The sequence below is a fragment of the Enoplosus armatus genome, chromosome 19 (assembly GCF_043641665.1).
Source record: "Enoplosus armatus isolate fEnoArm2 chromosome 19, fEnoArm2.hap1, whole genome shotgun sequence".
Taxonomy (NCBI): domain Eukaryota; kingdom Metazoa; phylum Chordata; class Actinopteri; order Centrarchiformes; family Enoplosidae; genus Enoplosus; species Enoplosus armatus.
The window spans coordinates 10,223,620-10,251,525 of record NC_092198.1 but is presented as its reverse complement, the minus strand read 5'-3'; the positions used below and the strand labels follow the sequence as shown (position 1 = coordinate 10,251,525).

At 42.8% G+C, this 27,906-nt stretch overlaps 3 protein-coding genes across 3 annotated transcripts; 2 read left to right on the top strand and 1 right to left on the bottom strand.

Moving 5' to 3' along the window:
- Positions 1-124: 124 nt before the first annotated feature.
- On the bottom strand, positions 125-9,380 carry adcy3b (adenylate cyclase 3b). The gene is made up of 20 exons (XM_070925281.1): positions 8,700-9,380; positions 7,967-8,116; positions 6,858-6,994; positions 6,629-6,740; positions 6,246-6,373; positions 5,800-5,958; positions 5,552-5,711; positions 5,269-5,376; positions 4,959-5,035; positions 4,609-4,770; positions 4,372-4,459; positions 3,908-4,024; positions 2,825-3,096; positions 2,582-2,663; positions 2,178-2,336; positions 1,637-1,783; positions 1,369-1,485; positions 1,109-1,235; positions 886-1,010; positions 125-747 (listed from the first exon to the last, which is right to left on the bottom strand). Exons 1-20 carry the CDS (start codon positions 9,378-9,380, stop codon positions 565-567), a joined length of 3,291 nt encoding a protein of 1,096 aa, XP_070781382.1. The 3' UTR covers positions 125-564.
- A 5,435-nt stretch (positions 9,381-14,815) lies between these two features.
- On the top strand, positions 14,816-18,111 carry LOC139302105 (alpha-N-acetylgalactosaminidase-like). Its single transcript, XM_070925695.1, has 8 exons — positions 14,816-14,970; positions 15,248-15,388; positions 16,036-16,247; positions 16,342-16,436; positions 16,564-16,725; positions 17,316-17,513; positions 17,685-17,825; positions 17,986-18,111. The coding sequence occupies exons 1-8, from the start codon at positions 14,816-14,818 to the stop codon at positions 18,109-18,111; spliced, it is 1,230 nt and encodes a 409-aa protein (XP_070781796.1).
- A 1,504-nt stretch (positions 18,112-19,615) lies between these two features.
- Positions 19,616-23,734, top strand: LOC139301933 (alpha-N-acetylgalactosaminidase-like). Its single transcript, XM_070925453.1, has 9 exons — positions 19,616-19,729; positions 20,252-20,408; positions 20,775-20,915; positions 21,339-21,550; positions 21,646-21,740; positions 21,832-21,993; positions 22,382-22,579; positions 22,679-22,819; positions 23,410-23,734. The coding sequence occupies exons 2-9, from the start codon at positions 20,254-20,256 to the stop codon at positions 23,614-23,616; spliced, it is 1,311 nt and encodes a 436-aa protein (XP_070781554.1). The 5' UTR covers positions 19,616-19,729; positions 20,252-20,253; the 3' UTR covers positions 23,617-23,734.
- The last annotated feature ends 4,172 nt before the right edge of the window (positions 23,735-27,906 follow it).

Genomic DNA, 27,906 nt, shown 5'->3' with positions numbered 1-27,906 from the left:
AGTCAAAATAATTGATTGACTTGTGTGGATGTCAAGGGCCTTTAAACCTTCTCTCTAGTATTTATCTAAGCAAAACAAGACCCCTCCCCATAAAAGCTGCATGTGCAAAAATGTAGTGCAAACATCTTTTATTAACACAGTATAAATACAGTGTGATTTATTTTATTTTTTTTTACAAAACCTGAGCTCAAGGTAAAACAACAAAGGAAAGGGATTAATATGTCTGTTCCAAGCTTTTAATTCGGATAGCACTCTATGAATCAAGTGCAAAGTGATAAAAACTGTAACGCAGGAGCTCTGTGTGATTGTCAACTGTATTCCTGAATTATGTACAACTATACAGAATCAGTTTCTCTTCTTACATTCCTTTGTGGGTGAATTGGTATTTCACACTTTTAATGCTCACAATAGTATTATTTTGTTGTGTTGGTCTACTTCCATATGCTTTACATTGCTACAGAGCATATGAAAAACATCTACATAAATAAACTGTGTATATGAGAGAAATGGACATTCTGCCCAGGCTTATCCTTGTGTTAATGGCTTTTTACTGGGCAAACACAGTCAAGGAAGCTCTCCAACTTGGTGTGGAAGGGCAGTGGTCACGGGACCGCCATTGCTACTGGGTTTGTCTTTTCCTTTCATAAAGAATGTTAGCAGCTCCCCTTTCCCCTTGACAAATATGGGCCCTCTTCGGATAAAGCGAAAGCCATACCCCTTCAGGATGTCATAGCAGTCCTCCACCACCTGAGGGAGGAGCAGGACATAACATTTGAAGAAGATGGAGAAAATCAGGCATCAGTAGTTGAAAATGAGCATGAAATAAGAAAAAGAGAGTAATAACAGGAGACATTCAAGTGTGTTCTGCTTTTGTGTTTGTGCTACCTGGATGTTTCCCATCACTCCGGTGGACTCCATTCTGCTGGCTACATTGACTGTGTTGCCCCAAATGTCATAGTGAGGTTTACGAGCCCCAATCACTCCAGCCAAAACTCCCCCTTTATTCAGACCTGAAGGGCATCAACATGGAAACATGAACATACACGCTTGCAAATGTGCACACAAGACAGGCACACACACACACGCACACACACACACATACACTAACCGATTCGGAGCATGAAGTTGTTGAAGGACTGTTTGTTGAGGTTGTTGAGGGTGACTTTCATAGCCAAGGCGAAGTCTGCCAGGTCAGCGAGGTGCTGCCAGCGTTCAATCAGTGACTGGTCCTCTGGCTGTGGAAAAACAGCACAACTTTCACAGTTACTACCATCACCATATGCAGCACCCATTAGGATAAAATGGTGACACACCTGATACTTGTACAAGGTACATTTATAAGATATAAAATACGTTAAAGTATCGCACCTTGCGGTTGCTGTATTCGTTTGTGTTGCTCTCTGGGGTGAGTCCTGAGGCGGCCATGTAGGTGCTTCCTATTGTCTTGATCTTAGTGATGCAGCGGAACTCATCCCTGTCTAGTAACTAGCGGGGAAAGCGGACATCAGTTAGTCAAGGGGAGACGTGGGCATTTAAAATCTCTGCGGGTTGTTCACACCATGATGTCACATCTATCTATCTATCTATCTATCTATATGTACATACGACCAGCTGTGCAAACACTGCTGGGACTCACGCTGTCAAAGTCTGAGATGATCTCATTGAGAATCCTGAGACACTCAATGCCTCCATTGTTGATGCTTTCTTCAGTGTAGAAATCAGAGAAGTTGGGGATGGAAGCAAACATCACACCTATTTCACCGTACGACTGGCTGTACAGCTCCTACGGATGACATATGACAAATGACTTGATGTTACTGTGCTCTGATTTTATTTGGCTCATTTCTTCCTTTGATAAAAGTTTTCTTTATCAAACAGCTCATCATCACTGATTATTCGAATACACCAGAGGACTAATATGTAATTATGAAATAGACCACAAGATGGCACTGATATGCAGTGAACTGAAATGCAATCAAGGTACCTTCATTCAATGACGCAATTAACAAAGTTATATTAAGTTGCTTTTGACCAGTTATTTCCATGATGAAGGTGTAAGCATGAAAGGCTTTTCAATAGCATCATTCTCCTGCTCCTTCCTGACATTACTCGTCATTACGTTGTTTTCTTCTATTCTCACTGCACCCAAAACACCCATCTAGACACTGCAACTGTACCTCATCTCTCTTCTTTGAGCCCAGGAAGTGTTTGGCCACATGCTCCGGCAGCATGTTGGTGACTAGCGCTTCGTTCCAGCGTCTCATCTCAAACACCCTCTCCTTCTGGTCGTGCACGCCAATCTTCCATAGGAACAGCTTCCTGGACTGACACTCCAACTGCACACACCACAGAAGGAATGAAAGTCATATAATATTAAGATTAACTAAGTAATCAGAATCAGAAATACTTTATTGATCCCGGGTGGAAATTATAATTACATATATAAGTAAGTAAGTTATTTGGAGAGAAGAAGAATTTGATAATTGCTTTGCCCTGTTACAGGAAGCTTTCCTCTGTAGGTGCTGACTTACAAGGCACTTTAAGGTAATAAAGTGTGGGTGTGCATGAGGAGGTGACTCACATGGCGGGCATAGAAGTAGAAGCCAATCATCATGACAATGATCATCATGGTCATGAGGTACTTGGATGGCACTATGGATGTTCTGGAAACAGAAGGCAGAGTATGTCCACTGGACTTATAAACTGTATTTTATAAACAACAAAAACAACATAGCAGATAGCAGAATCCTTCTCTATTGGCTTATCACACTTTATTTATGAATTTTCAATAAAATTACACTGTTCATTGTTCAGTTTTTCTCACCTGTATGAAGCAAACTGTATATAGTCATACAGGTCATATATGTCCTGCCAGCTGTAGATATTAACAGCTCCTGTTGCTGTGACGACCAGCACCATGAGTCCCAGTTTGATCAGGTGGCTGACCTGTACCAACATGGCCGTGGCGATGAGTGACATCACAGCCATGAAGCTGTAGTGCTTCGGATTCTCAGCGCAGCCTCTGTCACCGAGTGACTCCAGCACGGGGCCAGAGGTGCTGTTGAAGACTCGGAGGGACGGCGGGACACAGCTCAGCTGCAACATCAGGGATGAAGGGCATGAGTCATTTTCAGTAAACACCTGTCATGTAGCCCAGTATTCATGGCTAAGACGTGATGTGCGACCTTTCTCGTAAGTGTGGGAAATGGGATTCATTGTCTATAAATACAGGCGCCACAAACACATTGGAGAACATGGAGTTCAAATCCTTGCTTTCAGATGAAAATGTATATTTACAACTGTGCATTTAGTGAACACAGTTGTGTCATATTGCTTATTATTTAGCTACATTAAATATTCTGTATGGACTATATGTTACTGTAGCAACAATAGGAATAGTAAAATACAATAATTTAAGCATTTTTTCCAAGTGTGACTGTTACCTCCACATGACAGCTAAGACAAAAAAAAAAATGAATGTTCACTTTAGCGTCCTCTATTCCTGTCAGATCTTGAAGGCAGCAGTGTGTGTAACAGGCTGCTCCTGTGGGGCCGTGACAAATGAGCCAGCAGGCAGTGAGACAGACAACTAATGGACCCCACTGGGAACATGTAGTCAGACACATAAAAGGCAGTGATAGTTTGATGAGGACAAAGTGGAAACACGCAAATGGAGAGACGCACACACAGTCGGGTCGGGTGTTATGAGAATATATACTGTGATGGTAGCATTCGATTAACAGGATGAAGTAACTTGATCTTTCAGGTATTTAGTTATTTTGTCAATAAATGTGCTTTTGTGTTATAAAATTACATATACTCAGAGAAACTATTAGCCATATCGCCCACCCCTAACACACACACGTGCAATGTATCAGAGTTGTGTCACAGTGTTTTGCAGTCATACCATGTCAGCAATCACAGCCATGGTAAGAACAAATATTGCTGCCATGGCCCATGTGTTTCTCGCCCACCGTGTGCGATCAATCCACATGGAGAAAGACACCAACCTCTCGGAGAACATCTGTGAGAAGAAATATTGATGTCATTATCCCCCCATAAAAAGCGTTTTACTTCAGAATCAGAACCAGAAATACTTCATTGATCCCCGTGGGGAAATTAGACTTCATGTAGCGTCTCTATATACTTCATGAGATTTTATCAGTCTTGTGTCACAAATTAAATTTCAGAAATCAGCAAAATTTGACTCATTGAAAATTGAAAATAACAATTTCTCTGTGTTAGAGTGGGTGAAAGTTTGGTTGTTAAAGGTCGTGAGCCGAAAAGGTTGGAAAGCTCTGATCAAAGACATTGTTCAATAGATTGTGTTTCCCATCACCACAGCCATGGATACTCATTTTGTTTTCTCACCCTGGGGAAGATGGCAGCCAGGGAACACACTGCGAGGATAAGCAACAATACCTCTCCTATCGCGAGAGTCACGTAATTCACAGCCAACCTACAACGAGAACAACACATCCTCAGTCAATTTCTTGCTCCAACATTTTTATGTAACGTTTTTATTGGTTCATGTGTGAATTCACAGTGTTAAAGTGTGTATTAAATGCATTTTACAAGAAGTGGTAAGACAAACGTGTGTGAACTCACAGTGGGTCTACGAACACCTCCATTGCTGTAATGAAGAAGAGCACTATGATGCAGCAGCAGAAGGCCGCTCCGCTCCGCTTCTCCTTCTCTGAGGAGTAGTGCTCCTCCAACTTCCCGTCCACAAAACGCAAGGACGCGGGGTTGATCTGATGATCCTTCATTCTGGGAGGAACACAGAGAGATATGGCAAAGGGAAAAAATACTTTCATGAGGGCTCAAAAGGACAGACGAAACGAAGGATACAAGACGGAAGCAAAAAAGCCTTTAAGGTGGGTGATGGAATGATTGAGGACTTTCATGTTATCCCTCTAACTCTGAAATAACAGTTTTTATTTGTCTCATTTTCTTACATTTGCTGAGTTTCTCTCTCCTGCAGCTCCTGCTGCAGTCGTCTGTTGATCACTTGCTCCTCAACCATCTTGTTCCTCTGAGGTTGTCAGCAAGACGAAAGAGAGTTTAGATGGGTAAGATTATCAAGTGCACTTGTGAGATTTTTCAAAGACTGTCTGTGCATTTAATGGTACTGAGGATTATGTGTGTGTTTCTATGCATGGGTATCTATATACGCATAGATATGAAGACGTGAATCTGTGAAGCAGAAGTTTACTTTGGACCCAGGTTTATGGTTGACAGTGAATATAGACCTTTATCACAATTCACCTCCTGTTTAGATTCAGTGGGCGTGGATTGGGGTGAGGCTGCGTTCCCATTGGTTGCTGTAGTGTTGATCAACTGGTTTGAATTTCTGTTGGACAATGTGCCTGGTTTCTGAGGGAGGACAAGCAGGACAAACATCTGTTAATGAGATATAAATAAACATGTAAAGAAAAACTGTTGAAACTTAATAATTTCAGCTACTAAGGAAAATCTAGATATGTCAGTTAACTCATGGCCTGAAAGAAACAATGTTTTTGATAAATAAAATGAGACACAAGTCACTCACATTTCCACTGAGTGCATTTGCCACCTGTTTAGGCACAAGAACCAAGTAAGTGTCGATGCCTTTCTCCAGCAGGTACTCGCACCTCTCTCCGCCATCCCCCGGCTCCAGTTCAAATTCTCCGTGCAGGCTGTCCTTGGTGGTCTGGGAAATATGCACCCTCCTGTGTAGCATGCAGACCTCTTAAAATAAAATGCATGAAAGAATTTGCTTGCTCACCATAACAGTGAAACAAAGTATTGTTCTCTTACCCAGGAATCCCTCCGGACTCCATCTTGTTGGCTACGGTGACATCTGTGGACCAGACATCAAACTGCCACCTCTTCTGGCCGAGCACTCCTCCCAGCACGGTGCCAGTGTGAACGCCCACACGCATGTCCACTTCGGTTTTAGTTTTCTCTCGCACATACCTGCAGCAAGAGGGAAAGAGATTGAGGCCCACCGTCCTCCTCTATTGTCTTCACTTCTTCCTTTCATTCATACCTTTTCTTGTGTGAACTTATATATCTTTCTTTATTGTGATTCCCTGTTGTCCTAAACACAAGCTACACAAATAAGCTGACTGTCACCACTACACTGTCACTATCCTTTCCCCTCACCCATGAACATACCTGTTTTCTCTCTGTGCTCTTCTTCAGGTGAGTAAGTTTTTGTGTCTTGTATTTTTCTCAATTGCGAGAGTGAAATCACTACTTACGAGATGGCTTCCACCATGGCTATACCCATCATTATGGAGCAGGCGGCATGGTCCTCTCTGAAGTCAGGAAGACCACAGATGCAATAGTAACAGTCTCCGAGGATTTTAATCCTCAGTTGGTGATATTGCTGCAGGATGAGGCCAGAGCAAGAGAAATGGTGCATATTTAAATAAAATCTAGCAAAGGAAAACATTGGCAATAGCACAAAAGAAAGAATTCTAAATATAAAACCATTGAAAATATTACCAGTACTCCTACCAACAATATACCGTACAGTACATCTGAGTTAGGGTGTGTTGCCTTTTGATAGAGGAAGAGAAACAAGCACATGGAGTAAAAACCCAGTAAACTACAACAGAGACGAAGGAAAACAGACACTCACTGCTGCCAGTTTATCGAAGCGGGCAAACAGTTCATTAAGCAGCTTCACAAGCTCCTGGGCGCTACAGGCTGAGGACAGCTGGGTGAAGCCCACTATGTCAGCAAACAGGATACTGGAACAGAAACGAAAAGGTCGCAATGTAACGTTTAACAAGCTGTAAAAAGCTTCCAGGGACAATGATCATCATGACTCGAAAAGCTTCGAAAACTCTTGATTTTGTGATCCTGACCTGACGTTTTCATGGCGGTACATGTACATGGTGTTGAACTGCTGCTGCTGGACCTCGTTCTGATTGGCCTGGTTCTTCATGCCCTGCAGCATCTCATCGGCGATGTGTTTGGGCAGGATGGACAGTAACAGTTCCTCCTATATGGAGACACAGGTGGAGGAAAGTGAGTTTTGTCATGTTCAGTAATGGCACATATATATATATATAAAAAGAAGTTAATTGTCCCTATGTGAATGTGTGTGCGCACAGCATGACTGAGGCAGTAAACACATCCTAGCAGGCCTCAAGAGATCCTGTCAACTGGTCAGATGTGTTCTGGTTGGCTGGGTTTGCATGTCTTCTACCAAAAGCCCCACTGAACAGGCACTTTGGGAATTCTATATCTGCTTTCTTTCTCTGTTTGTTTCTGTTTCTCCATCAACATGTCACCACTATTCACCATCTTTTCCACCCCTATTTAAACAACTCTCACACACAACCTTTGTGGCATGAGAAGAAATAAATAATAGCACACACTGGCTCTGCAGGAACTCCGTATCATTGCCAGTTTATTCACAATTTGATTGCACTGATATTTGAAAGCCTACATGCTCGTCAATGAAGACAATGGACCATAAACAACATTGTAATTACAGTGAAAGAGCAGGGTAGCTGCATAAACAATACAATACTAGGAAAAGCAATACTAAAGGATATACAATGGTAACGTATGTAGTAGAATGAAGATGAGGTTAAGAGGTTAACACAAAAGGGAACTAAGAGCAATAAAGGGGCAAATCAAATACAATAAAAATACTTATTTTAAATTCATATCCTCCCATAATTTTGGCAGAGGTCCTGCTGGTTGTCACAGAGCTTCATCTGACCGTATTGAGTCAGGTCCCTGACGGTGGCTCCACTGGTGAAAACAACAGTCTCTCTAATCAACCTATTAGTCCTGAGCTGAGCAAAACACGCTGTAATTAGGAAGCACAGGGTGTTCTACCTCACAGGTGTGTTTGTGTGTTAGTGTGTATGTGTGTGTTTGCCCCAAATAAGAAAATGTATTATCTCATTAAGCAAGTAAGTATACATGTGATTGTGTGTGTGTGTGTGTGTGATCCACTTACCTGCTGGGTGCTCTGCTCCTCCAGCGTGAGTTTGACCTCTAGTGACTGACGAGCCTCCAAGAAAGCTGTCCTGTACTTCCTGTCCGCCATGTAGTACGACATCACACCCACTGTGGCTGCGCACAGGTACAGCATCACGTTGGCTAGGAGCTGAAGAGATGGACAGAGGATGTGTGTGTATGTTTGTGTTTGTGTGTGTGTATATGTGTGGTGGTTAGTTTCCTCATACTGTCACTTTGTAACCATCATCTGTAATTCTCAGTTCATGCACAGGATCATTCAACATTTGGAGCCATGAGGGACTCATATTATTCCCATCCTCAAGATGGGTCCTATGGAGTGGAAAAGTTGAAAAAAAAGCAACCCACAATCAGTGACTAATTTAGCTAGTGCAAGTAAAAATTGGTCCATCAAAATCTACTCTTCTCTTTTTTGTCTCTATTTCACACTCTACTTTTGCCACAAAATTAAGGCAATTAATTTGGACTAATTGTAGTGTAATTAAAATATCATTACCAAATAAATGTAATAATAATTGTGACAAATTTCACTTTCATTATATCGTAGTGATATAGGTTACATGGACAAAACACATTTTGTGCACAAAATCAAAGAACTTTTTGTGTGACACAAGGCCAACACACCTCCACCTGTGTAGCCATATTATTATCTATAATTTTCTTCAAGTTGCAGGTGCTTTGTCTTTCATCACTTTACTGAGGGCCACATTTACCTGTCTCACCAGCATGGGCCCCTGCAGGTTATCCTCAAACCTTTGAGCCACAGTCACCCCCAGCACAAGGGTGTGTATCCCGCAGGAGAGGGCCGTGAGCAGGAGCAGCGGCACCAGGTTCAGCGGCAGTGTCAGGAAGCTGGAGAAACTGAAAAAGGCCTGCCAGCCCACTGAGTCACTGGCTTGAGGGAAGCGCTCGTAGTTCAGACCCATGTAACACAAAACGTGCACGGTGATCATCAGCCACAGTATGTAGGGTACTGCTCCGCGTGAGACTGCCGACGCGGGGAGCTTCTGTAGCCGGCACAGCGCGTACAGCACAACGTCCGCAGCCAGCCCCACAGCCGCGACCACCACCATAGCCAGTTTGTCCCGAGTGAACACCACCGCGCACATGATGATGATGAAGCTGTTGAAAAGAGCAGCAAACATCGCCATCAGCAGCAGGTTCTCTTGTCTCTGTCGGCGGAAGTAGCTCTGGTAAAGCCTCTCCAGCGACTCCGGCGTAAAGGAGAGGCGCACGGCGCGCGGCAGGCAGCGGCAGCAGTTCGACTGCAGCACGGTCACCTCGCGCGTCCGACCCGCTCCATGACTTGGCTCACTGGGGACCTGCACCGAATACTCCACTGAGTACTCTGCAGACTGCTCCGTGCCTGTTGCGTGGACCCGGTTCACAGACATGCTGGTTTAATAAAGGTGATCCTCTCGGTTCATGAAGTAATACTGTGAGATTATTCCTGAAGTGCACAGACTGCCAAAATCCATGAGGAAGTTGTGATGCGTCCCATCTTTGTGCTACTTTCTGGGAGATAATTACATTGTCAAACTTTAGATTTTGTGCATTTCAGAGAAGAAAACAACTCCATCCCATGATGTCAAGTAACAATTATAGCTGTTTCAAAGACTAGTGTCACCATTGGCTATATCCACCATGGAAACTCGCTTAACTTTTGAAATTATTACCATGTTTCTTCATTTTAATATGCCATTAAATTCATTAAAAGTATATTAGATTCTCACAGTCTGCTGCTTTGTCCCCCGGCTGTTTCAGTGGAAAAACTTCTTCCAACCTCTTTCTTCCTGCTGAAGTCCTGCGCACTGCCATGGCAGACCAACAAAACCCTGAGCCACAGGTGGACATCCTTTTGCATGCAACATATCATCTTTTCAGAGAGGGCAATATGAGCATATATAGCCAGAAGGACAACATATTTTGATGTATAAATCCATATTTCCCTTAATCATGCACAACAGACTCTTCTCTAAGATGCTCTTCGGTCTTCTGATATCATTCTGTGCTTCGCTCTCCTCCCCCTCCTCTCTAAACAGCCCTCTGTTACTGTTGCTAAGATGAAACCAAAGTAACTGCCAGCATGCAGTCATGTCTTGGGAAATGTGGCAATGGTGGTGTGAAGAGGTGAGGAAAAGGGAAAGGGATCATTAAAGCTACTCTGCAAAATGTCAAACAGCTGTGTTTTACAGTAATCAGTACTACATTTCCTCAGAGAATAATAAGATGTCAATATTTCAGTGATTAAATACACAAACACCGGCTTGGTTAGTGTTCATTACCCATTTTATTCTACACTCTGTAGCCACAATAATACATATTTATGACACAACTGTCAGGTTGGGTCAATAAAGAGATGTGCTTTTTTTGTAAAAAAAACCAAACACTTTTATGTCAGCGTAGACTTACAATAATGCGAACATCTATTTACTCACATACACACACATGCAAATGCACACAGTAATAGTCCTTCTATAGTGCTCAGACACTCTGGTGACCAGCACAAGATGTAAACTTGGGTCAGTCAGTCTCTGTGTGCACTTGTTGTTGGTGGTGATTTTCCTATCATGCCGCTAAGAGCACTTCCCAAAGCCAACAATACAGCCACCAGAACTCCCACAGTCCCCAGTCTCCCCAGAGCTGCGGTGCCCAACACTGCGGCCCCAAGTGCCCCAGCTCCAATGGGTGCTGCTGCTGCGGTGACCGTCTCCATGCCGATTCCTTTTATTAGCTCTGGCCCCGTGAGAGGGCCCCTTTGTAGATTCACCTGAGTGTGGAACGGGCTCTTTGGTGCACCCAGAACAAATGCCCCTACTGCAACAAGGGAGATTGTTATAAGTTCTGATGTTGTCAGCAGAGTTGCTTTAAGTGCTACACCTTGTGTTGCCAGAATTGCACCAACAACCACTGAACCTAAAACTGCTAAAGCTGAATTTTGAGACCTGAACGCCTGCTTTGCTGCAACACTTGCAGCTCCGACTGACACCCCCGCAGCTGTAGCTGCTCCTAACGTTCCCCCCATGCTGCTTCGGCTCCCCAGAGAAGAGCTCGATTGCAGAATGGCTCTCTGGGCAACTGATGATATTATAGCAGCTCCCACAGAGACCTTTCCAGCCACCTCTGGCCCCAGCCCGACAGTGGTCACTGTTCCCAGACCAGCTCCCAGCAGCCCCGCAGACAGAAACGCCACCCAGAGGACCGACTGCAGCATCAAAACCACCTCTGCTTCAGACCCTTCTCCTGCTTCACCTGCCCCTAAACCAACTGAAAATCCCAGTATCCCCACAAAAACAGAGTAGAAGAATATCCTCTCCAAAAGTTGGCACCTGGTTTGAGATTTTGATCTTTGTGTCACCCTCTCTGTCAGAGCCTTTTGAAGGGCACAAAGCACAGAGATGGTCAATCCCATGACGAAGAGTCCAACCATGGCACCCATTCTCCCATACACGACACTGAGGTAGAGAGTGGTGAAGACGATCAACAAAGCCGTGGTCATGTCGTTAATATTGGAGTATGAGTAGACTATAAGGACCAGAGTGCCCTGGGCAGCCATGTAGATCCATGGTGGAAGGATGCCCGCTAACACTCCAGTACTGACAGCGCCCACCACAATGGAGGCTCCTGTTGTGGCCTCCACTAACCACGGCAGCCCTATTCCAACTTTGGTCCACAGCTTCATTACCACGGCAGCGAGGAGGAAACCACTTCCCAGAGAAATGAGCGCTGAGGTAAACACGAGGCATGCCGTCACCACCCCGACACCCGTGGAACCGGCTCGGCCAGCCGCCCGAGTCGCAGCGGTCAGCAGGACGCCATCTTCAGTCAGCGAGGGCTCAATTGCAAATAATGCAGCTTCTCCAAACGCAAAACCCGCTGCTGCACTTTGTAGGACAGTCTTCATCGTACCCAAAACACCTGGGAGGGATAAAAACACATGTAACAAAAGATAGTACGGAGTTGCATTATGGGAAATGTAGGATGCAGTGTTTTTGGAGCTTGATGATTGAGTATTATTTAATTTTCTTCTTTGTTTTTACTATTTGACCTTGAATTTTTCACTTGAACTATCTTATTTCCTTATTCCTGACCTTTGGAAAGCACTTTAATAAATGTGTAATCGATTTTTATATAAATGTTTATATAAATAAACATTATTATAATTATTATATTATTATGTAGTTATGTAGTATACTAGGAACTAAAAGTGTATTTCCATTCTGTGCTTCTTTACATTTCTACTCCTCTACATTTCAGATGGAAATATTGTACACTTACACTCCACTACTTGTATCTGACAGCTATAGTTATTAAATATTTTGTAAATTAAGATTTTTCAAACAAAACACATGATCAAATGATAAAATATAAAGCTTGAATTTTGAATGGAGGGATTTTATTTGTAATGGAGTACTTTTATATTGTGGTATTGCTACTTTTATTAAGTAAAGGATCAGAATACTTCCACCACATGACTACTGTGAATTGCTCCTGTCACTTTAAGAGGAAAGTGAAACCACTTGAATGGATCCATGCTGAAACTTAAAACCAGGAAGTCTGTCTGAACTACGAAAGAACAGCAAACATTTCAACAGACCGTCTTCAAATCTACATATCTGTGTCAGTGCAAGTTGATTCCCTGCAAAAGATAGTTATTTCCGCTCTGTCTGTACTCTGGTTAGTATTAGGTATAACAGCAAACAACAGCAACTCTGTGACATGGCTGCAGCTTGAAGACCCTGTTCAGATATCAACTCTGAGTCCTCTGGCCATCACGTGACAGCAGCTGCTATCTCATGATGTGTTCAAAATCTCAACTTTAGTTTTTCTCTGGACATTTTATTGCAGTGTATCACTGAAAACATCTTACCAAGGCTTGTTTCTGCCATGGCTGCTTGTGGCTGCCTGTGCATCCAGCTCGTAGGCTCCACCTTTTCCTGCTTGATGTCACCTTTAACCCACAGTGTGCTGAACCAACCAGAAAAAAACATAAGAGTAGGGGTGTGACCTATTCTTTAAGGTTATATACAGTGGTGGAAAGTAACTAAGGACAAGTACTGTACTTAAGTATAATTTTGAGGTACTTGTACTTTACTTGAGTGTTACCATTTTATGCTACTTTATGCATCTATTCCACTTATGGGCAAACTACATTTCTACATTTCTTTGATAACTTAAGTTACTAGTTACTTTGCAGATTAAAAATATAATCAACAAATTAAATATTATGTTACCCCACAGTGATGTACATATTAATGCATCAATAATTATAATACAATCATGTAATGTACATTCCCTCATTCTGAAATGAGCCAGTCTGCATAATGAGTACTCTTACTTTTGGTACTTTAAGTATATTTTTCTTGTGTTCCATTTTAATTGTCATAAAAACTGAATGCAAGTTTATAGTATGACTAGTTAAACCGTTTGCAATGGTTGAAATAACTTGACTTTTTCTAGTCTTAGTGCGCCTCCTGCTGGACTCTGCTGGACTCTGCTAGATGATCTCTGTTGGAGTTCCTCCAGGAATTTACATAAAGGATTGACGTCTGCATGGTCGTTTGACAGGTTCGTTACATCACGCCCAACGTATACTTAGCAGACATACAAATTTGTGTGGCAGAACTTTGTTTTTGTTTCTCACGACCCCTCATATTTCTCTTGTGACCCTCTGGAAGTGGTAAGTACTATATAAAGTAGTTTAAACTAGCTCTACCTCAACCAATACAACCATGTATATGTATGTATTGCACTGTTTTTTTATGAATAGAGTATAAATAATAGGGTTATACTGTATGTCAATTTTGCTGATAATACTTTACTTTTACTAGAGTATGATTTTTAATGCAGGATTTTTACCTGTAATGGAGTATGTTTACAATGTTGCATTGGTCCTTTTATTTAAGTAAGCCTAAATGATCTGAGTATTTCTTCCACCGCTGCTGGAGGTGAAACAGGAAAACGTGGATGCAATTAAGGGAATTGGGATGGACCCAATTAAAACAAATGAGAAGCACCCGCTGATGGTCATTTGTCAGTCATTGGTGTCCGAGCCTCAAGGCGGGTCTTAGCTAATATAAGCCTATCAGGGGAAAACTGCTGAATAGAAACAGTGCAGAAGAGTTGGTGTAACGGCCCCCCCCCCCAACCCCCCGACTTAACCACGCGGCGAGTGTGCGCGAGCGAGCATCGCTGCGGAAGACGAGTGAAGCGACTGCGGAAAGTTAGTTGAGGTCACCGGGGTTCAAGTAAGACATCCTTTCATGGTCTGGTGGCGCAGCCTTCAGGCTTAATGCTAATTTAATCTCCTGGACCAGGGTTTACACAGACATCTGTGTAAACTGCATGTTTACGTTTTGGTTAGATTGACACCATTCAAAGTGTGCCGAATTGGGTAGCGGTTCCTGCATGCAGTGTCCCCATGAATGTACAGACAACCATCACTGGATCACTTTGACACCGGAGAAAACTTAAAACTTTGAATGTTTTTGCTTTCCCACTAGCTGCTCATTCATATACAGTTCAGCAAAAGTGTCTGTAGAGTACTGTGGTTTGACACTTCTTTTCTTTTTGTACTGAGAGCTGCAAATGCAAATATTGTCTGTCACTGACAATATACTGTATATTGTCAGTATTTACTTGGCAGCTTTAAAGAAAACGCATTAACAAAGGATGTGGTTAAGTGATTTTGCTGCAGGTCATGGAGGACTTAAATACACAGAAATGGTAAAATTACATCTTCATTAATTTTTCCCACATCATCTTGTCTGAGGTGTAACCGAACACGAGCACTGATTGGCTCAGCCGCCTGTGTTTTTCCTCTGCAGGAATGCATTTGGTGGTGCTTGTGTTTGCCTCTGCGCTCTTCGTGGTCACCTTCGCCCTTGACAATGGACTGATGAGGACCCCTCCCATGGGCTGGTTGGCATGGGAACGATTCCGCTGCAACACGGACTGTGACAATGATCCCAACAACTGCATCAGGCAAGACAAAATGTTGTGTGTCACACACTGTAATATAACTAAAGCTTCCCTTTTTAAATCATACAGTTTATTTGGAAAAAGGGTATGTAAAACAAGAACAGTCTAGTGTATGAGGGCGTCGTACCGGACTGCTGCGGTGAAGAGGCAACTGAGCTGAAAAGCAAATTTACCAGTCTACCCACGTTCAACTCATGCAATATGAGCTTTTGGTATAAATCAAAGACCACATTCTGCAAAATGCTTATCTATATGACCAAATGTGTTTCTGTCCTTCCAGTGAGAATCTGTTTACTGACATGGCAGACAGACTCTCAGAGGACGGCTGGAGGGAACTTGGATACGTCTATGTGAACATAGATGACTGCTGGTCCTCCATGGAGAGAGACGAGAAGGGACAGCTGCAGCCTGACCCGAAGAGGTAGACTGAAACCACACAGACCACGTGTGCACTACAATGTCTAGTTTATAGGACACCACTTTCGTGGGAAAATGACATGCGCCCATTTCCAGGTATTTTTAGTAGAGACTTATGTCCACAGTAAAACACCTGAACAAAAATAAATCTCTTGGCTATATTTACATTTTTAAAATGACCGATCAGAGAAAGTAGGAAGTGACTAAAGGTTTTTAACTTTACTGGCACAAAGTCCCTGACCCTCACTGGGCAGCTTACGTCATTGTTTTGCAAAAGCTCAGTTTTCCCTGTACCCACTTAAACACCAAGCTGGCATTTTTAAGATTTACATTCTGGAAACCGTTTTGAAAAGCTCTATTTTTGGACTAGACTGTTTTAGTCTGGGCAGAGGGTGGGGGGAAGAAGATGTGTAAATGTACTTTATTACTTTATATTTACTTACAACAAATCTTAGTGTGGACATACAGAACCTGTTTCTCAGTGCAAACACATTTAAATGAAACTTCTCAGCTAAAGTCAATAAAACAGTGATTAATGTTACAGTGGTAGTAGCCGTGGGTATATTATATGCAGCATCAGCACAATATAGGCGATAAATTGACCTCTGACCGGTGCCTTTTCATTTATCATTTTCCCTCACTCTTCCTCAGGTTCCCAGGAGGCATCCCTAAACTGGCACGCTACATGCACGACAGGGGTCTCAAGCTGGGGATCTACGGGGACATGGGCGCACACACCTGTGAAGGCTACCCCGGCACCACGCTGGACAAGATCGAGATAGACGCTCAGACCTTCGCTGACTGGGAGGTGGACATGTTAAAATTTGATGGATGTCACTCTAATGCCACAGAACAAGAGCAGGGTAGGGGGAAGGACAAACTTTAAGATTGTAGTTATTGAGATGTTGCTGACTTGGACTTGTTTTGACTCTTGTCTTGTGTTCTTCTCTTGGACAGGTTACCCTCTCATGTCAAAGGCTTTAAACGCTACGGGCCGTCCCATTGGCTACTCCTGCAGTTGGCCAGTCTACCAGGATAGCCTGCCACCTAAGGTATAATCAGGATGCCTGAAACTTTTGATGGCTTAAGTTTTTGTTTTTGAACTGAAACCTAACTGTAATAGATTCTCTTAAAATTCACACTTTAGCTTGCACCATGTGAAACTGATTTTGTTTTCAGGTAAACTACACTCAATTGGGGGAGATCTGCAACCTGTGGCGCAACTACTACGACATCAAGGACTCTTGGAACAGTGTCCTAGAAATTATTGACTGGTTCTTTGAGAACCAGGATGTCCTGATACCTGTAGCCGGCCCAGGAAGGTGGAATGACCCTGATATGGTGTGTAACGACTTCCCCTTTTTCTTTATTCACGCATTTACTCTATCATTTACTATATGGTGTCTGTAAGGTTAGGAAGCATTAACGGTGAAAGGAAAAAGGCTTGTCCAGCATTTTTCAACAGTAAAGAATCTTACTGACGGATATCCAAATAAACATTAGGTATCAATGATAACTTGAAGTTTAAGAATAAAGTGTAATTCAGTATTGGAGAGTAAACTAGACTTGTAGATCTTCTTGAACAGTCATGACATTCCCATCAGCCTGAGCTGTTTTTCTTGTGTCCCGAATCCATACTACGCTGATTCTAAGCAAGTTTAAGTATCCAGTGTGTTCACACTGGAAAGTATACTGAGAGCAGACAAGACTGTATATTAAATTGAACATTTTTTTGGGAGCAGTGACATTTCAACGTTGCAGTTTGACATCCAACATCGGACATTTTGTGTAACTTCCTGTTGGTATAAAATGGTAAAGTGTTTTGTATACTAATGTAGTACAGATTTGGGACACGGCGGCTAGTCTTAAAGGTTTGGTATAAAATTGTACTCGGATTTAATCTTCCTTGCTTGTGATTTTGACCTCCACAGCTGATTATTGGAGACTTTGGCCTCAGCATGGAGCAGTCTCGGACTCAGATGGCTCTGTGGGCCATTATGGCTGCTCCTCTTTTCATGTCCGATGACCTGCGTACCATCAGCAGTTGGGCCCACAGCATTCTGCAGAACAAAATGGCCATCAGCATCAACCAGGACCCCATGGGCATCCAGGGAAGACGCATTGTAAAGGTGACACACTTTTGCATGGATCTTCCACCTTCTTGCGAGTTCTTATGATAAACAAAACAGAAATGAACTGGCTTTGACTTTTGGGTTTAATTCTTTTTTTTCTTTTTTCTTTTTTTATCATATACAGTCTTATTTGTCATTCACATTTTCTCGTCCATTTCTTTCTGCCAGGAGAAGAGTGGCATTGAAGTGTTCTGGCGCCCGCTGTCAAACAATGCCAGTGCATTGGTATTCTTCAGTCGTCGTAATGACATGCCATACCGCTACAAGACTTCCCTCAGCAAACTCAGTTACATCACTGGCAGCTACAAGGCATGTCTTAATCATCTGTTTGCTGAACTGACTTGTTGCACTTTTACTACAGATTTGATCAACTGAATATACATATAATAATACTTGACTTGTGTTGGCGTTTGCTAACCAAATGCATAAATGTAGCAGGAGAATCACTTTTCTTTCTACTCTCCCTCAGATCTTAAACGTCTTCACTGACAAGACCATGATGCTGAAAGACTCTGCTGACATTGTTGTGTCGGTGAACCCCACAGGTGTGGTCATGTGGTACGTCTCTGTGCCCACTAAACTGAAGCTCCGCTAGTCTTATAAAGGTGGCAAACTTCAGGGAGCTGCTGATGGCGCCTCATGTCCTCTGAATGCTCGCTAATTGAATTTCATCATCTCATTACATCACTGTTTCTGCCTTAGTGCAGTGGCTTTTCATGCGTTTACTGTGACCTCACACATGCAGTATATCAGGTGCTCAAAGGACAAAGCTCTGACCCTTTGCTTGAATTCTGCACTTGTATCAATATTCAAGTGAAAGGGTCCAAAAGAAAGCACACGTCGTTGTCTAAAGGGATTTTGGGCACATGTAAAGTGTTAAATTAAATAATTGTTGGGTTTTTTTAAGATTGCTGTTCCTCGTTTTCATATGAAAGAATGAATAAATAATGTTCACTTTTTCAATCAGGCAACTGTTTTCATTATTTTTTAATCATTGAAATCATCACTAATGAGCAGCAGTGATAACTTGGTTTAATGTTATGTACCAGCCACATTTATAATAATACTTTTCATAATAACACACTATTGCTTAAATTGGTTGTACTTTTATCATGAATACTGTTTTACAGTGAGAAGTGCAATACCGCCACATACTCCAGCTTTTATGTACAAAACTGAGGATGAAAGTAAAAATGTTGTGGTTTTCTAATGACCCATTTTTAGATTGTTTACAAGGTGTAATTAATTGCTTGGTTAATAATTCACTGATGCTTTATAGATAAGTTATAAACCAATAATAAAAACAACTTTTGGGTTGCCTGGTTGTGGAAAATTCTCAACAATTACACTTTTATAGCTGTCCCTTAAAGTTGTTAGGGATATTCATGAGGAAGACCCCTTATAGACAATAATCAGCACTTTTAACTGCAGACTTGATGGATTGTACAACCCTTTATTAAAGGTTTCTTAACATTTATAGGTGACTAATTTTGCAGATGGCTTATTAGAAATTGAGAAACCCACGTCCTTTCATTAATTACTAACATATTTTCAAATGAGATGACTTATAAGAAAGTGAGAAACATGGGACCCTTTTATAGATGACTTACTAACATTTATAACCTGCATACTTAATAACTGATGAAGAGCTAAATAAAGACATGCAAAGTGTCATGCTGGAGGAGGATTTTCCACAACCTGGCATCCCAAAAGTGTATTTTATGAATGGTTTATAACTGATATATAAAGCATTAGTAAATGATTTATCAACCATCAATAAGGTCATACAGCTTATCAACCCATTATAAATGGTGAATTATCAAAAAGTGGTAGCACAATGTCTTTTTTTCAGATCATGACAAATGCTAATGCTAATGCTAGCTCTCTGTCATTCATTGTTGTAATTGAAAGTTATTTGCAAGGACAAAGTAGGTAAAGGAGTGAGTGGAGGGAAGGAGCTGAGGTGAGTAAAAAATAAATAATGGTACACGGCCCGGGTCTTTCCCCTCCAGCTTCCTTCCTGCTCTGAGGTCAGCTGACTGAGGCGCTATGTCACGTGACGCCCCCGAAGCTCAGAGTGTTTCCTGACAGTCGGTCAGAGAGGTGTCTATCACGGGATTTATTCGAAAGAGTGAGCGGAGGCAAGGTAAGAGCAGAGACTCGGAGCCGAGGAGACTTTCATCTTTCTTCCCATAACTGAGAGCTGGACTTCAGTAAGTACGTTTGTCTTTGCACGGTGTTATATGTGTGGATGTACACCAGAAAACACTGGCTGACAAAATAAAATGTTGATTCCCTTTTTGTTTTTAATGTTTTAGTTTAGGATTACAATGGTTTAGTACCAGGAATTACCAATATACATGTTCCAGCAGAAGAAGATGGGTTTAATGTGATGCTTTCTGGTAATGCATGCTTATTTCCACATGTATTGTAGGTGCCATGTTGTAAGAACTTCATGTCCTGTGTGTAATAAGTGCTGGGGTTTGATTTAGTCAGCTGACACTTTAAGACTGTGTGATGGGAGAAGTCACCTGGCAGGTTGTTCAGTCCTCTCAGTGAGGACACACCCAGTCAGGTGAGACTCAGGAGGTGCATGCGTGTGAGAGATGCCTGTCATTCGTTGCTCTGAGTATACAGTGCAGTGGCTGTAACCTTGTGCACAGTCCGAGCACCTTGTGTCGTCCAGCACACAGAACAGACGTCTGATTCAACTTAACAGCTTTTACCTTTTGCAGGAATGCATTTGCCGCTGCTTCTACTTGCCTCTGCGCTCTCCGCGGCCACCTTCGCCCTCGACAACGGAGTGATGAGGACCCCTCCCATGGGCTGGTTGGCATGGGAGCGATTCCGCTGTGACATTGACTGTGAACACGACCCCAAGAACTGCATCAGGCAAGCCAACACAACATGGATATTACTCACTCAAGCTTTTCAGCAGGTGTTATTTAAAAGAAGTTTTGTCTAGTCTTGGGGTGGATTTTGCTGTTACAGGAATTAATTATTAAGATTCAATTAAATTCTGTTAAAGCATTAAGCTGGTACACCTCAATGTGTCAAATAATAACATTGCACCATTGGAACAAGCCACTATGAACATGCCCTTCATGCGATGTCTCACCTGTAAAAAATAATCCTATTCAATATCTAATATTTCCAATACCGAGTCTGAATCAGATCTGTTGTATACAAATACTTGCTTCTCAGATGTGTTGGCTCTTTAGTCCGCCTTCCAATGAGAGATTTCTGTCCTTCTTCCAGTGAGAATCTGTTCATCGACATGGCAGACAGACTCTCGGAGGACGGCTGGAGGGAACTTGGCTACGTCTATGTGAACATAGATGACTGCTGGTCCTCCATGGAGAGAGACGAGAAGGGACGGCTGCAGCCTGATCCTAAAAGGTAAAAGGTGCAGTATATACTGAATGCTCACAAAGGCCGACACACACACACACACACTCAAAGAAGCTATTGTTCCTCAGTGCAAACACTAAACTGTAACTTCTAAACCTGTTAGTCAATAAAACCGTTAAGCAATTGTCACATTACATTACAATGTGACAGTCATGAAATCATGTGACCAACAAAAAACAGTAGTACCTTCGCTAGTGTGCCGTGTATACTGGTTTATATGCAGCATCGACATTATATGACTTCCCTGGTAGGCGGAAGTGAAAAGAGTGCTGAACAAATAAAAAAAAATCATACTACGGTTATTATCTTAACTAAACAACTGCAGGCTTTTCTGATTTACTGTTATTCACTGTTTGAGTGCACACATATGGTGAACTGTACTAACTGCCCTTTATCCCTACTCTTCCTCAGGTTCCCAGGAGGCATCCCTAAACTGTCACGCTACATGCACGACAGGGGTCTCAAGCTGGGGATCTATGGGGACATGGGCACACACACGTGTGGGGGCTACCCCGGCACCACGCTGGACAAGATCGAGATAGACGCTCAGACCTTTGCCGATTGGGAGGTGGACATGTTTAAATTTGACGGCTGTTATTCTAATGCCACAGAGCAAGAGCAGGGTAAGAGAGGAACAAGAGACTATTACATTGTGGTTATTGAGGTGTTGCTGACTTGGTCTTGTTTGACTCTTCTTCCCCTTGTTTCTCTTGGAAAGGTTACCCTCTCATGTCAAAGGCTTTAAACGCTACAGGCCGTCCCATTGGCTACTCCTGCAGTTGGCCTGCCTACCAGGGTGGCCTGCCACCTAAGGTATAATCAGCATGTCTTAAAGTTCATATTATCTACTTTCAGTCCACAGTTAATATTTTTACTTTTTCATCATGTGATTTTGTGTTTTCAGGTAAACTACACTCAGTTGGGCGAGATCTGCAACCTGTGGCGTAACTATGGCGACATCCAGGACTCTTGGGACAGTGTCCTGAACATTATTGACTGGTTCTTTGAGAACCAGGATGTCCTGACACCTGCAGCCGGACCTGGAAGGTGGAACGACCCTGATATGGTTTGTTAAACTGACATAATAACTGATGCTAAATTCACATATTTACATATGTTTACTGTATGGTCTGTCCGTAATGTTAGGAAGCATCAATGCTACAAGTTAAAGAAAAGGGACTCACTGTCTTTGTCATTGACAATAATCCTTGAGCATATGGCCAAGGACCTCATTACGGACAGACAAGCAAACTAATTTCATAAAATGTTATAAAGTTAATAGATAAAAGTATAATTTGGACATTTACTGGAGACTGAGCTAGACTAGGACCCTCAGTTAATACTAGAACCCATTTTGACTGCCGAAATGCAGAAAATATTTGGTTTATCTTGACTATCTCTTCATTGAAATTGAAATTTCATTTTCCTTGATTGTGTGATTTTGACCTCCACAGCTGGTTGTTGGAGACTTTGGCCTCAGCATGGAGCAGTCTCGGTCTCAGATGGCTCTGTGGGCCATCATGGCTGCTCCTCTTTTCATGTCCAATGACCTGCGCACCATCAGCAGTGGGGCCCGCAGCATCCTGCAGAACAAAATGGCCATCAGCATCAACCAGGACCCCATGGGCATCCAGGGAAGACGCATTGTAAAGGTGACACACTTTTGTAATTGTTTTTTTCCCCTCATATATACAGTCTTCTCATTCTTCGTGTCATTTATTCACATTTTCTCGTCCATTTCTTTCTACCAGGAGAAGAGTGGCATTGAAGTGTTCTGGCGCCCGCTGTCAAACAATGCCAGTGCATTGGTATTCTTCAGTCGTCGTAATGACATGCCATACCGCTACCTGACTTCCCTCAGCAAACTCAATTACACCACCGGCAGCTACAAGGTATGTCTTTAGAAGTCTTCTAGACTCAGACAGGCAGTCTATCATTTCTGGTCCACTCCCCACCGGGAGTGGACCAGAGATGATTAAATTAAATTGCTCATCTGGCTAAAAGAATACTGTGCTGTCCTTGGAATTCCATCTTTTTAGATAGGCTGTCACTTTTTAAACATGATGGAATACACCCTGACACTATCTTTCAAACAATATAAAGCTCAGCTGGAATGTATGTAAATCATTATGCAATTATGTTATGTGACGTCCGTCCTGTCCCAGTCATTTTAAACACTGTTTCTGTAATCTGTAATACTGACTGTCTGCCCAGGCCTAGTATCAGAATCAGAATCAGATATACTTTATTGATCCCCGGGGGGAAATTATACAACTAGTAGCAGACCTAACGGTGTCTCTTCTCTTCTCTTCTTTTGGCCATTGCTATCTCCAAAGATCACAACACTTGAAGCACCTCTCTAGGCTGAATTGATTTGTGGCACTGGACCCACATGATTAATAATAACTGTTGTATTTTGGAGTTTGCTAACCACGTGAATATGGCAGGAGAGGTCACATTTTCTCTTTCTACTCTCCCTCAGCTGTTTGATGTCTTCACTGAGAAGACCATGATGCTCAAAGACTCTACTGACTTTGTGGTGTCAGTGAACCCCACAGGTGTGGTCATGTGGTACGTCTCTGCGCCCGCCAAACTGAATCTCCACAAGTTCTATAGAGGTGGCAGACTTCAGGGATCAGCCTACAATGATGATGATGATGAAAACACAATTCCTCGTGTCTTCCTCTGACAGCTCACTGATTGAACTTTATCATGGTATAATCACGTCACTGTTTCTTCCTCAGTGCACGTGCATTGTCAGGTGCTCAAATGACTTGTTTCTCGACTTAACCATGAAGTGCCGATGACTAGTTCTAAATTGTGTTATCTTAAAAACGTGGCACAATCTATTCCAGGTAATGAAATCACTGCAAGCTCAGGGGGCTCAAGCTAATTTTGCATCAGGACATGTCACTAATCTGAAATTCTTTATGCGATCCTTCTCTCAAATTCTGCACTTGCTGCATCAATATTGATGAAGTGAAATGGTTCAAAACAAAGCACACTTCATATTATAGTGAGAAATGCAATGATTTGGGACACATATAAAGTGAGTCTGTACTTCACAGTGCATGAGAGCTGATGATTGATTTTACTATCTCAGTTGAGATCGCCAAAGCTGATAAACTGATCATAGATCAGCACTACAACTCAGAAGTCTCTCCTTTTAAGGAAGCAGGATACTCTGTTTTTAAGCTGTTCCAAAAAAGCACAAGGAAGAATGATAAAGGCCATGACCATTTAAATTCTGGGTTGTTTAAGGATAACTGTAATGAACTTGGAAATGGAGGATTTTATAAGAAATGATTCATTGAATTTTGTGTTTTTGTCTTCACTGAAATAAATGATGAGTTTCACTTTTCAATCAGGCAAAAGTTGGTGTTTCATTATGTTTGGAGTAATTTAGGTGCTGCAGTGCTCATTAGACAAAAGGCCATGTTGATCTAGAATGACCTCATCAGACTAAAAACACTGTTCTCGGATCACTTTTATTTTTCAGGGTTTTATAAAAAAATAAATGTATACACAGAGCAACACTGTGCTGCTATTGCACTCTTGCAAGAAAGTCTCCCATCTGTGATCACATGCCACGTTAGCACTCCTACTACGGACAAATACATGTGTTGCTGAAGTGGCCTTAACCCAAAAACCTGGCAATAAAGGCCCAACAACACAGAAGGATCCTGTTGAGTCTACTTCAGAGACAGTTGAGGCTCGTACAGTTCATACAAACACATGAATATACTGCAGTTTCAGCAGTTTATTAGTATGTGACCGAAATGGTTTCAGTTCAGCTTCTAATAACATTCCAGGTTCATGGTAATAGGATGTTATTCACTTTTAGCTTTCACTTCCCACTTAAGTAAGTCTTGATTCTGTCTCAGACACATTTATTATTAATCAACACACAGCTGCAGATCCTTTCAGAAGTGCACCTTTGCTGTGTTTTAACTGTAGGAAGTACAATACTACTATCCTCACCAATTTCAGCTTTATTCTTTAGGTCTTAGCACTGTTCATTTGTTTTAGAATAAATGGCCTTTTCATCACAATAACTTGACGATTTATTGTAGCAGCCTGTTAGGCATGATGCCATGTGAGGAGTGGCTGATTATGTATTCTTCAGGCAAAGATACAGAATGATTTTGTACACAGAGTGAGCAGAAACGCAACTCACAGATTAGTTAGCCTAACGCACAGAAAATAAAGACAGAGACGGGGAAGCCTAATCATTTAGCCACAGGTGCACATCCACATTGAGCCAGTAGAGGTCAGCGCTGCTCTTCAGGCTGTAAGGACGTGTCAATGCGGGCCTCCCAGCCCATCCACTGCCAAAAAATGCACCTGCTGAAGAGCACAAGGACAGTCAGCCCATTCGGCTCAGTCCTTTATCTCTCTGTTATGATTTGCCCTCCTCTGACATCACCTCCCATTTTCACACATGCACAACAGTGTTTAAACTTTTTGTAATTTATTCTGTCCTTCATTCCTCTCTTCTATCCTTTATCCATCACCTATTCATTCTTCATTAATTATGCCTCATCTTCATTCCTCCCTTTTCCCCTCCTCCACCTCCTTCTCCTCCTCCTCCTTGTCTCCTTCTACTAAATCTTGTGCATAGTATCACCTCCGACCTTGGCCTTAAAGCCCTGTGTTTGCACACAGTCTCAAGATACTGGAGTAGTCACATGAGTGTGTGCATTGGCATGCATGCTACTGCATGTGCGTACGCTTGACATGGGTAAACTTGCTTTGCATGACACACACACACACACACACACACACACACCCCTTCTAGGTCATTTCAGGCCAGATCGGCTGTGTGTGTGTGTGTGTGTGTGTGTGTGTGTCTGTGTGTGTGTGTGGGAAAGAGGATCTTTGCCTTCCTTTCTATCCCTTTCAGACGTCTCAGATATCGGTTGGCAGGCCAAACACGACACATCTCTCACTGTCCCGCCGTTTGGGAACATGACGTGGGAGAGAAGTGAGGGAGTTATGATAGAGAAAAGGAGAGAACAGTGCAAGAAGGATTTGAGGAAGGGGGGTGGGGGGCTGTCAGAAGTCTATTAGAAGCTGCAAATGAGCAAAGGAAGGGGGGGACTGTGAGAGATGAGAGAGCGTAAGGGAACGAGTGAGGGAGGGGGGTGAGACGAGGAGTGAGAGTGTTCCTGCTGATGCTCACGTAGGCCCACAGCTGCAGAGAGGCGCAGTTGCCACTCTTGTCTTTGTACCCCCCCCCCCCCAACAGCAACACCAGCACGCCCCTGATTCAGGGGTTGATCCCCCCTTCAAAACACACGTTGTTGTCACGCTGCTAGTCACACTCTCTGCCTCACGCCGCTAAAATCCAACCCAGATGAGGGGGGGATCGAACAGTCACAGCGGCACTGGGGTGGATGGGATGCACACAGGGCTTCACATATAGGTCAGAATATATGGATGGTCTCAAAGGAGGCCACACACACTCAAAACCCCAAAGCTGCTGCCACAGAAAAAGAAGAGTAATTGAGTTGTGTCTCTTTTGAGTCTGCCTTGGTGTCTTTCCATTCCTGTTTGTTCATTGCCACAAAAACTGCAGTTTTGCAGGAAAATCTTTCGCATGCAGCTGCATTTGAGTCTCGTGAGCATGTTAGTAGCACGATTTCTTGCATGCACAGACAAACACACTGTGCTCTGCAGCTCATCCTGGTGACATCATCACACACTCCAGTGCTGCCTGACTGCATGGCTGGTTGCTGACTGATGACATCACCATCCCAAGGTCTGATCCGAAGCAGAAAAGGTGTTACACACTGTCATCTAACCCCTCTGTAATGATATGTTGCTGTTTGACCCCCATAGCCATTCAAATCTTAAAACTTTTAAACCCAAATACTATTGAATATCACATGATTTTCCTTTACATACTTATAAAATCTAATAAAACATTTAGGTGCTTGAAAGAGGTCAAAGGGGCAACAGGTCAAAGATTCTGGTCTTAACTCACTGCACCATTTGAATGATATGACACTTGCTCCTGCTTGCTTCACTCACACTTTACTGTCTGGAAGTCAGTTTGTAGTTACATTAAGCATTGATTTGTCATTTCCTGTCTGTGGAGACTTCCTGCAGCGGTCCAGACTGGACACCCACGTTTAGTTTCAAGCAAACATGGAAGGTCTGCAAGGTATTACTTAACAGGTATTACTTAACACTTCTCTGTTGCAGGCCCGCTTTGACGTCTTTTCCCTTCTTCTTTTACTCACTCACGCATTAGGCAAAGGCCAGACACCCCTCCTCTGGCCACAATGGCTTACATTACACACTTCTCTCTTCTGTTGGACTCTGTGACCCATAAAGCAAAGGACACTGTGCTTGTTGCAGACTCACTTTGTGATCTCTCCTTTAATCCAAAAGTACTGGGGCATTAAATTGATTCGGGTTTGGACTCTGGATGTCTGGTAGAGGTTGTTCTGTACTGTTGTGCTCTATAGGCTGTCACAGCAGAGGATGTCCTGCTGGCTGTATGGAGATGCTGTTGTTTCAGCTGGAGTGAGGATGTGTGGATATATCTGATAGTGTATAAGACATGTATAGCCAGGGAATTGTGGAAATACATGTGCATGATGGCAAAAATGGGTTATGTCCGCAAGTGTGAAGGAATACTGTGAAAGTTACTGATTCATCTATGTCTCGTCTCATCTTACGTCAGAGCAAAATCTTTTCATGAACAAGCAGTTTTTGATGTCTGTAGCCACTTAACTTCTGCGGTCGTGATTTTTATGAATGAATGTCTGGATTTGTCCACCAGTGGCTGCTGTTGACTCAGTAAAACAGACGCGCCTGGTAACTGTTTCCACGACGCTGCTGTGTACGAGGCAGACTGCACGTTGCCGAGGCGTTGGGTTCGCATGGCAACTGGCCAGGCTGTCAGCTGCCTGCTTACTGGCAGCCTGCGTGGGTCAAAGTCAGAGACTGCAGCCAATACTGCTCTCTCTCT

What these genes read in the sequence shown, in the direction of transcription:
- adcy3b (XM_070925281.1), bottom strand. Translation starts at nt 9,380, where the DNA reads ATGTCTGTGAACCGGGTCCACGCAACAGGCACGGAGCAGTCTGCAGAG. An exon ending in CCACTGAATCTAAACAGGAG is followed by an intron (nt 5,036 to 5,268) that starts GTGAATTGTGAT and finishes TGACAACCTCAG; the next exon opens with AGGAACAAGATGGTTGAGGA. An exon ending in TGGCTGCCATCTTCCCCAGG is followed by an intron (nt 4,025 to 4,371) that starts GTGAGAAAACAA and finishes TTCTTCTCACAG; the next exon opens with ATGTTCTCCGAGAGGTTGGT.
- LOC139301933 (XM_070925453.1), top strand. Translation starts at nt 20,254, where the DNA reads ATGCATTTGCCGCTGCTTCTACTTGCCTCTGCGCTCTCCGCGGCCACC. An exon ending in GACCCCAAGAACTGCATCAG is followed by an intron (nt 20,409 to 20,774) that starts GCAAGCCAACAC and finishes TCCTTCTTCCAG; the next exon opens with TGAGAATCTGTTCATCGACA. An exon ending in TGCCACAGAGCAAGAGCAGG is followed by an intron (nt 21,551 to 21,645) that starts GTAAGAGAGGAA and finishes TCTCTTGGAAAG; the next exon opens with GTTACCCTCTCATGTCAAAG.
- LOC139302105 (XM_070925695.1), top strand. Translation starts at nt 14,816, where the DNA reads ATGCATTTGGTGGTGCTTGTGTTTGCCTCTGCGCTCTTCGTGGTCACC. An exon ending in GGTGGAATGACCCTGATATG is followed by an intron (nt 16,726 to 17,315) that starts GTGTGTAACGAC and finishes TGACCTCCACAG; the next exon opens with CTGATTATTGGAGACTTTGG. An exon ending in ACATCACTGGCAGCTACAAG is followed by an intron (nt 17,826 to 17,985) that starts GCATGTCTTAAT and finishes ACTCTCCCTCAG; the next exon opens with ATCTTAAACGTCTTCACTGA.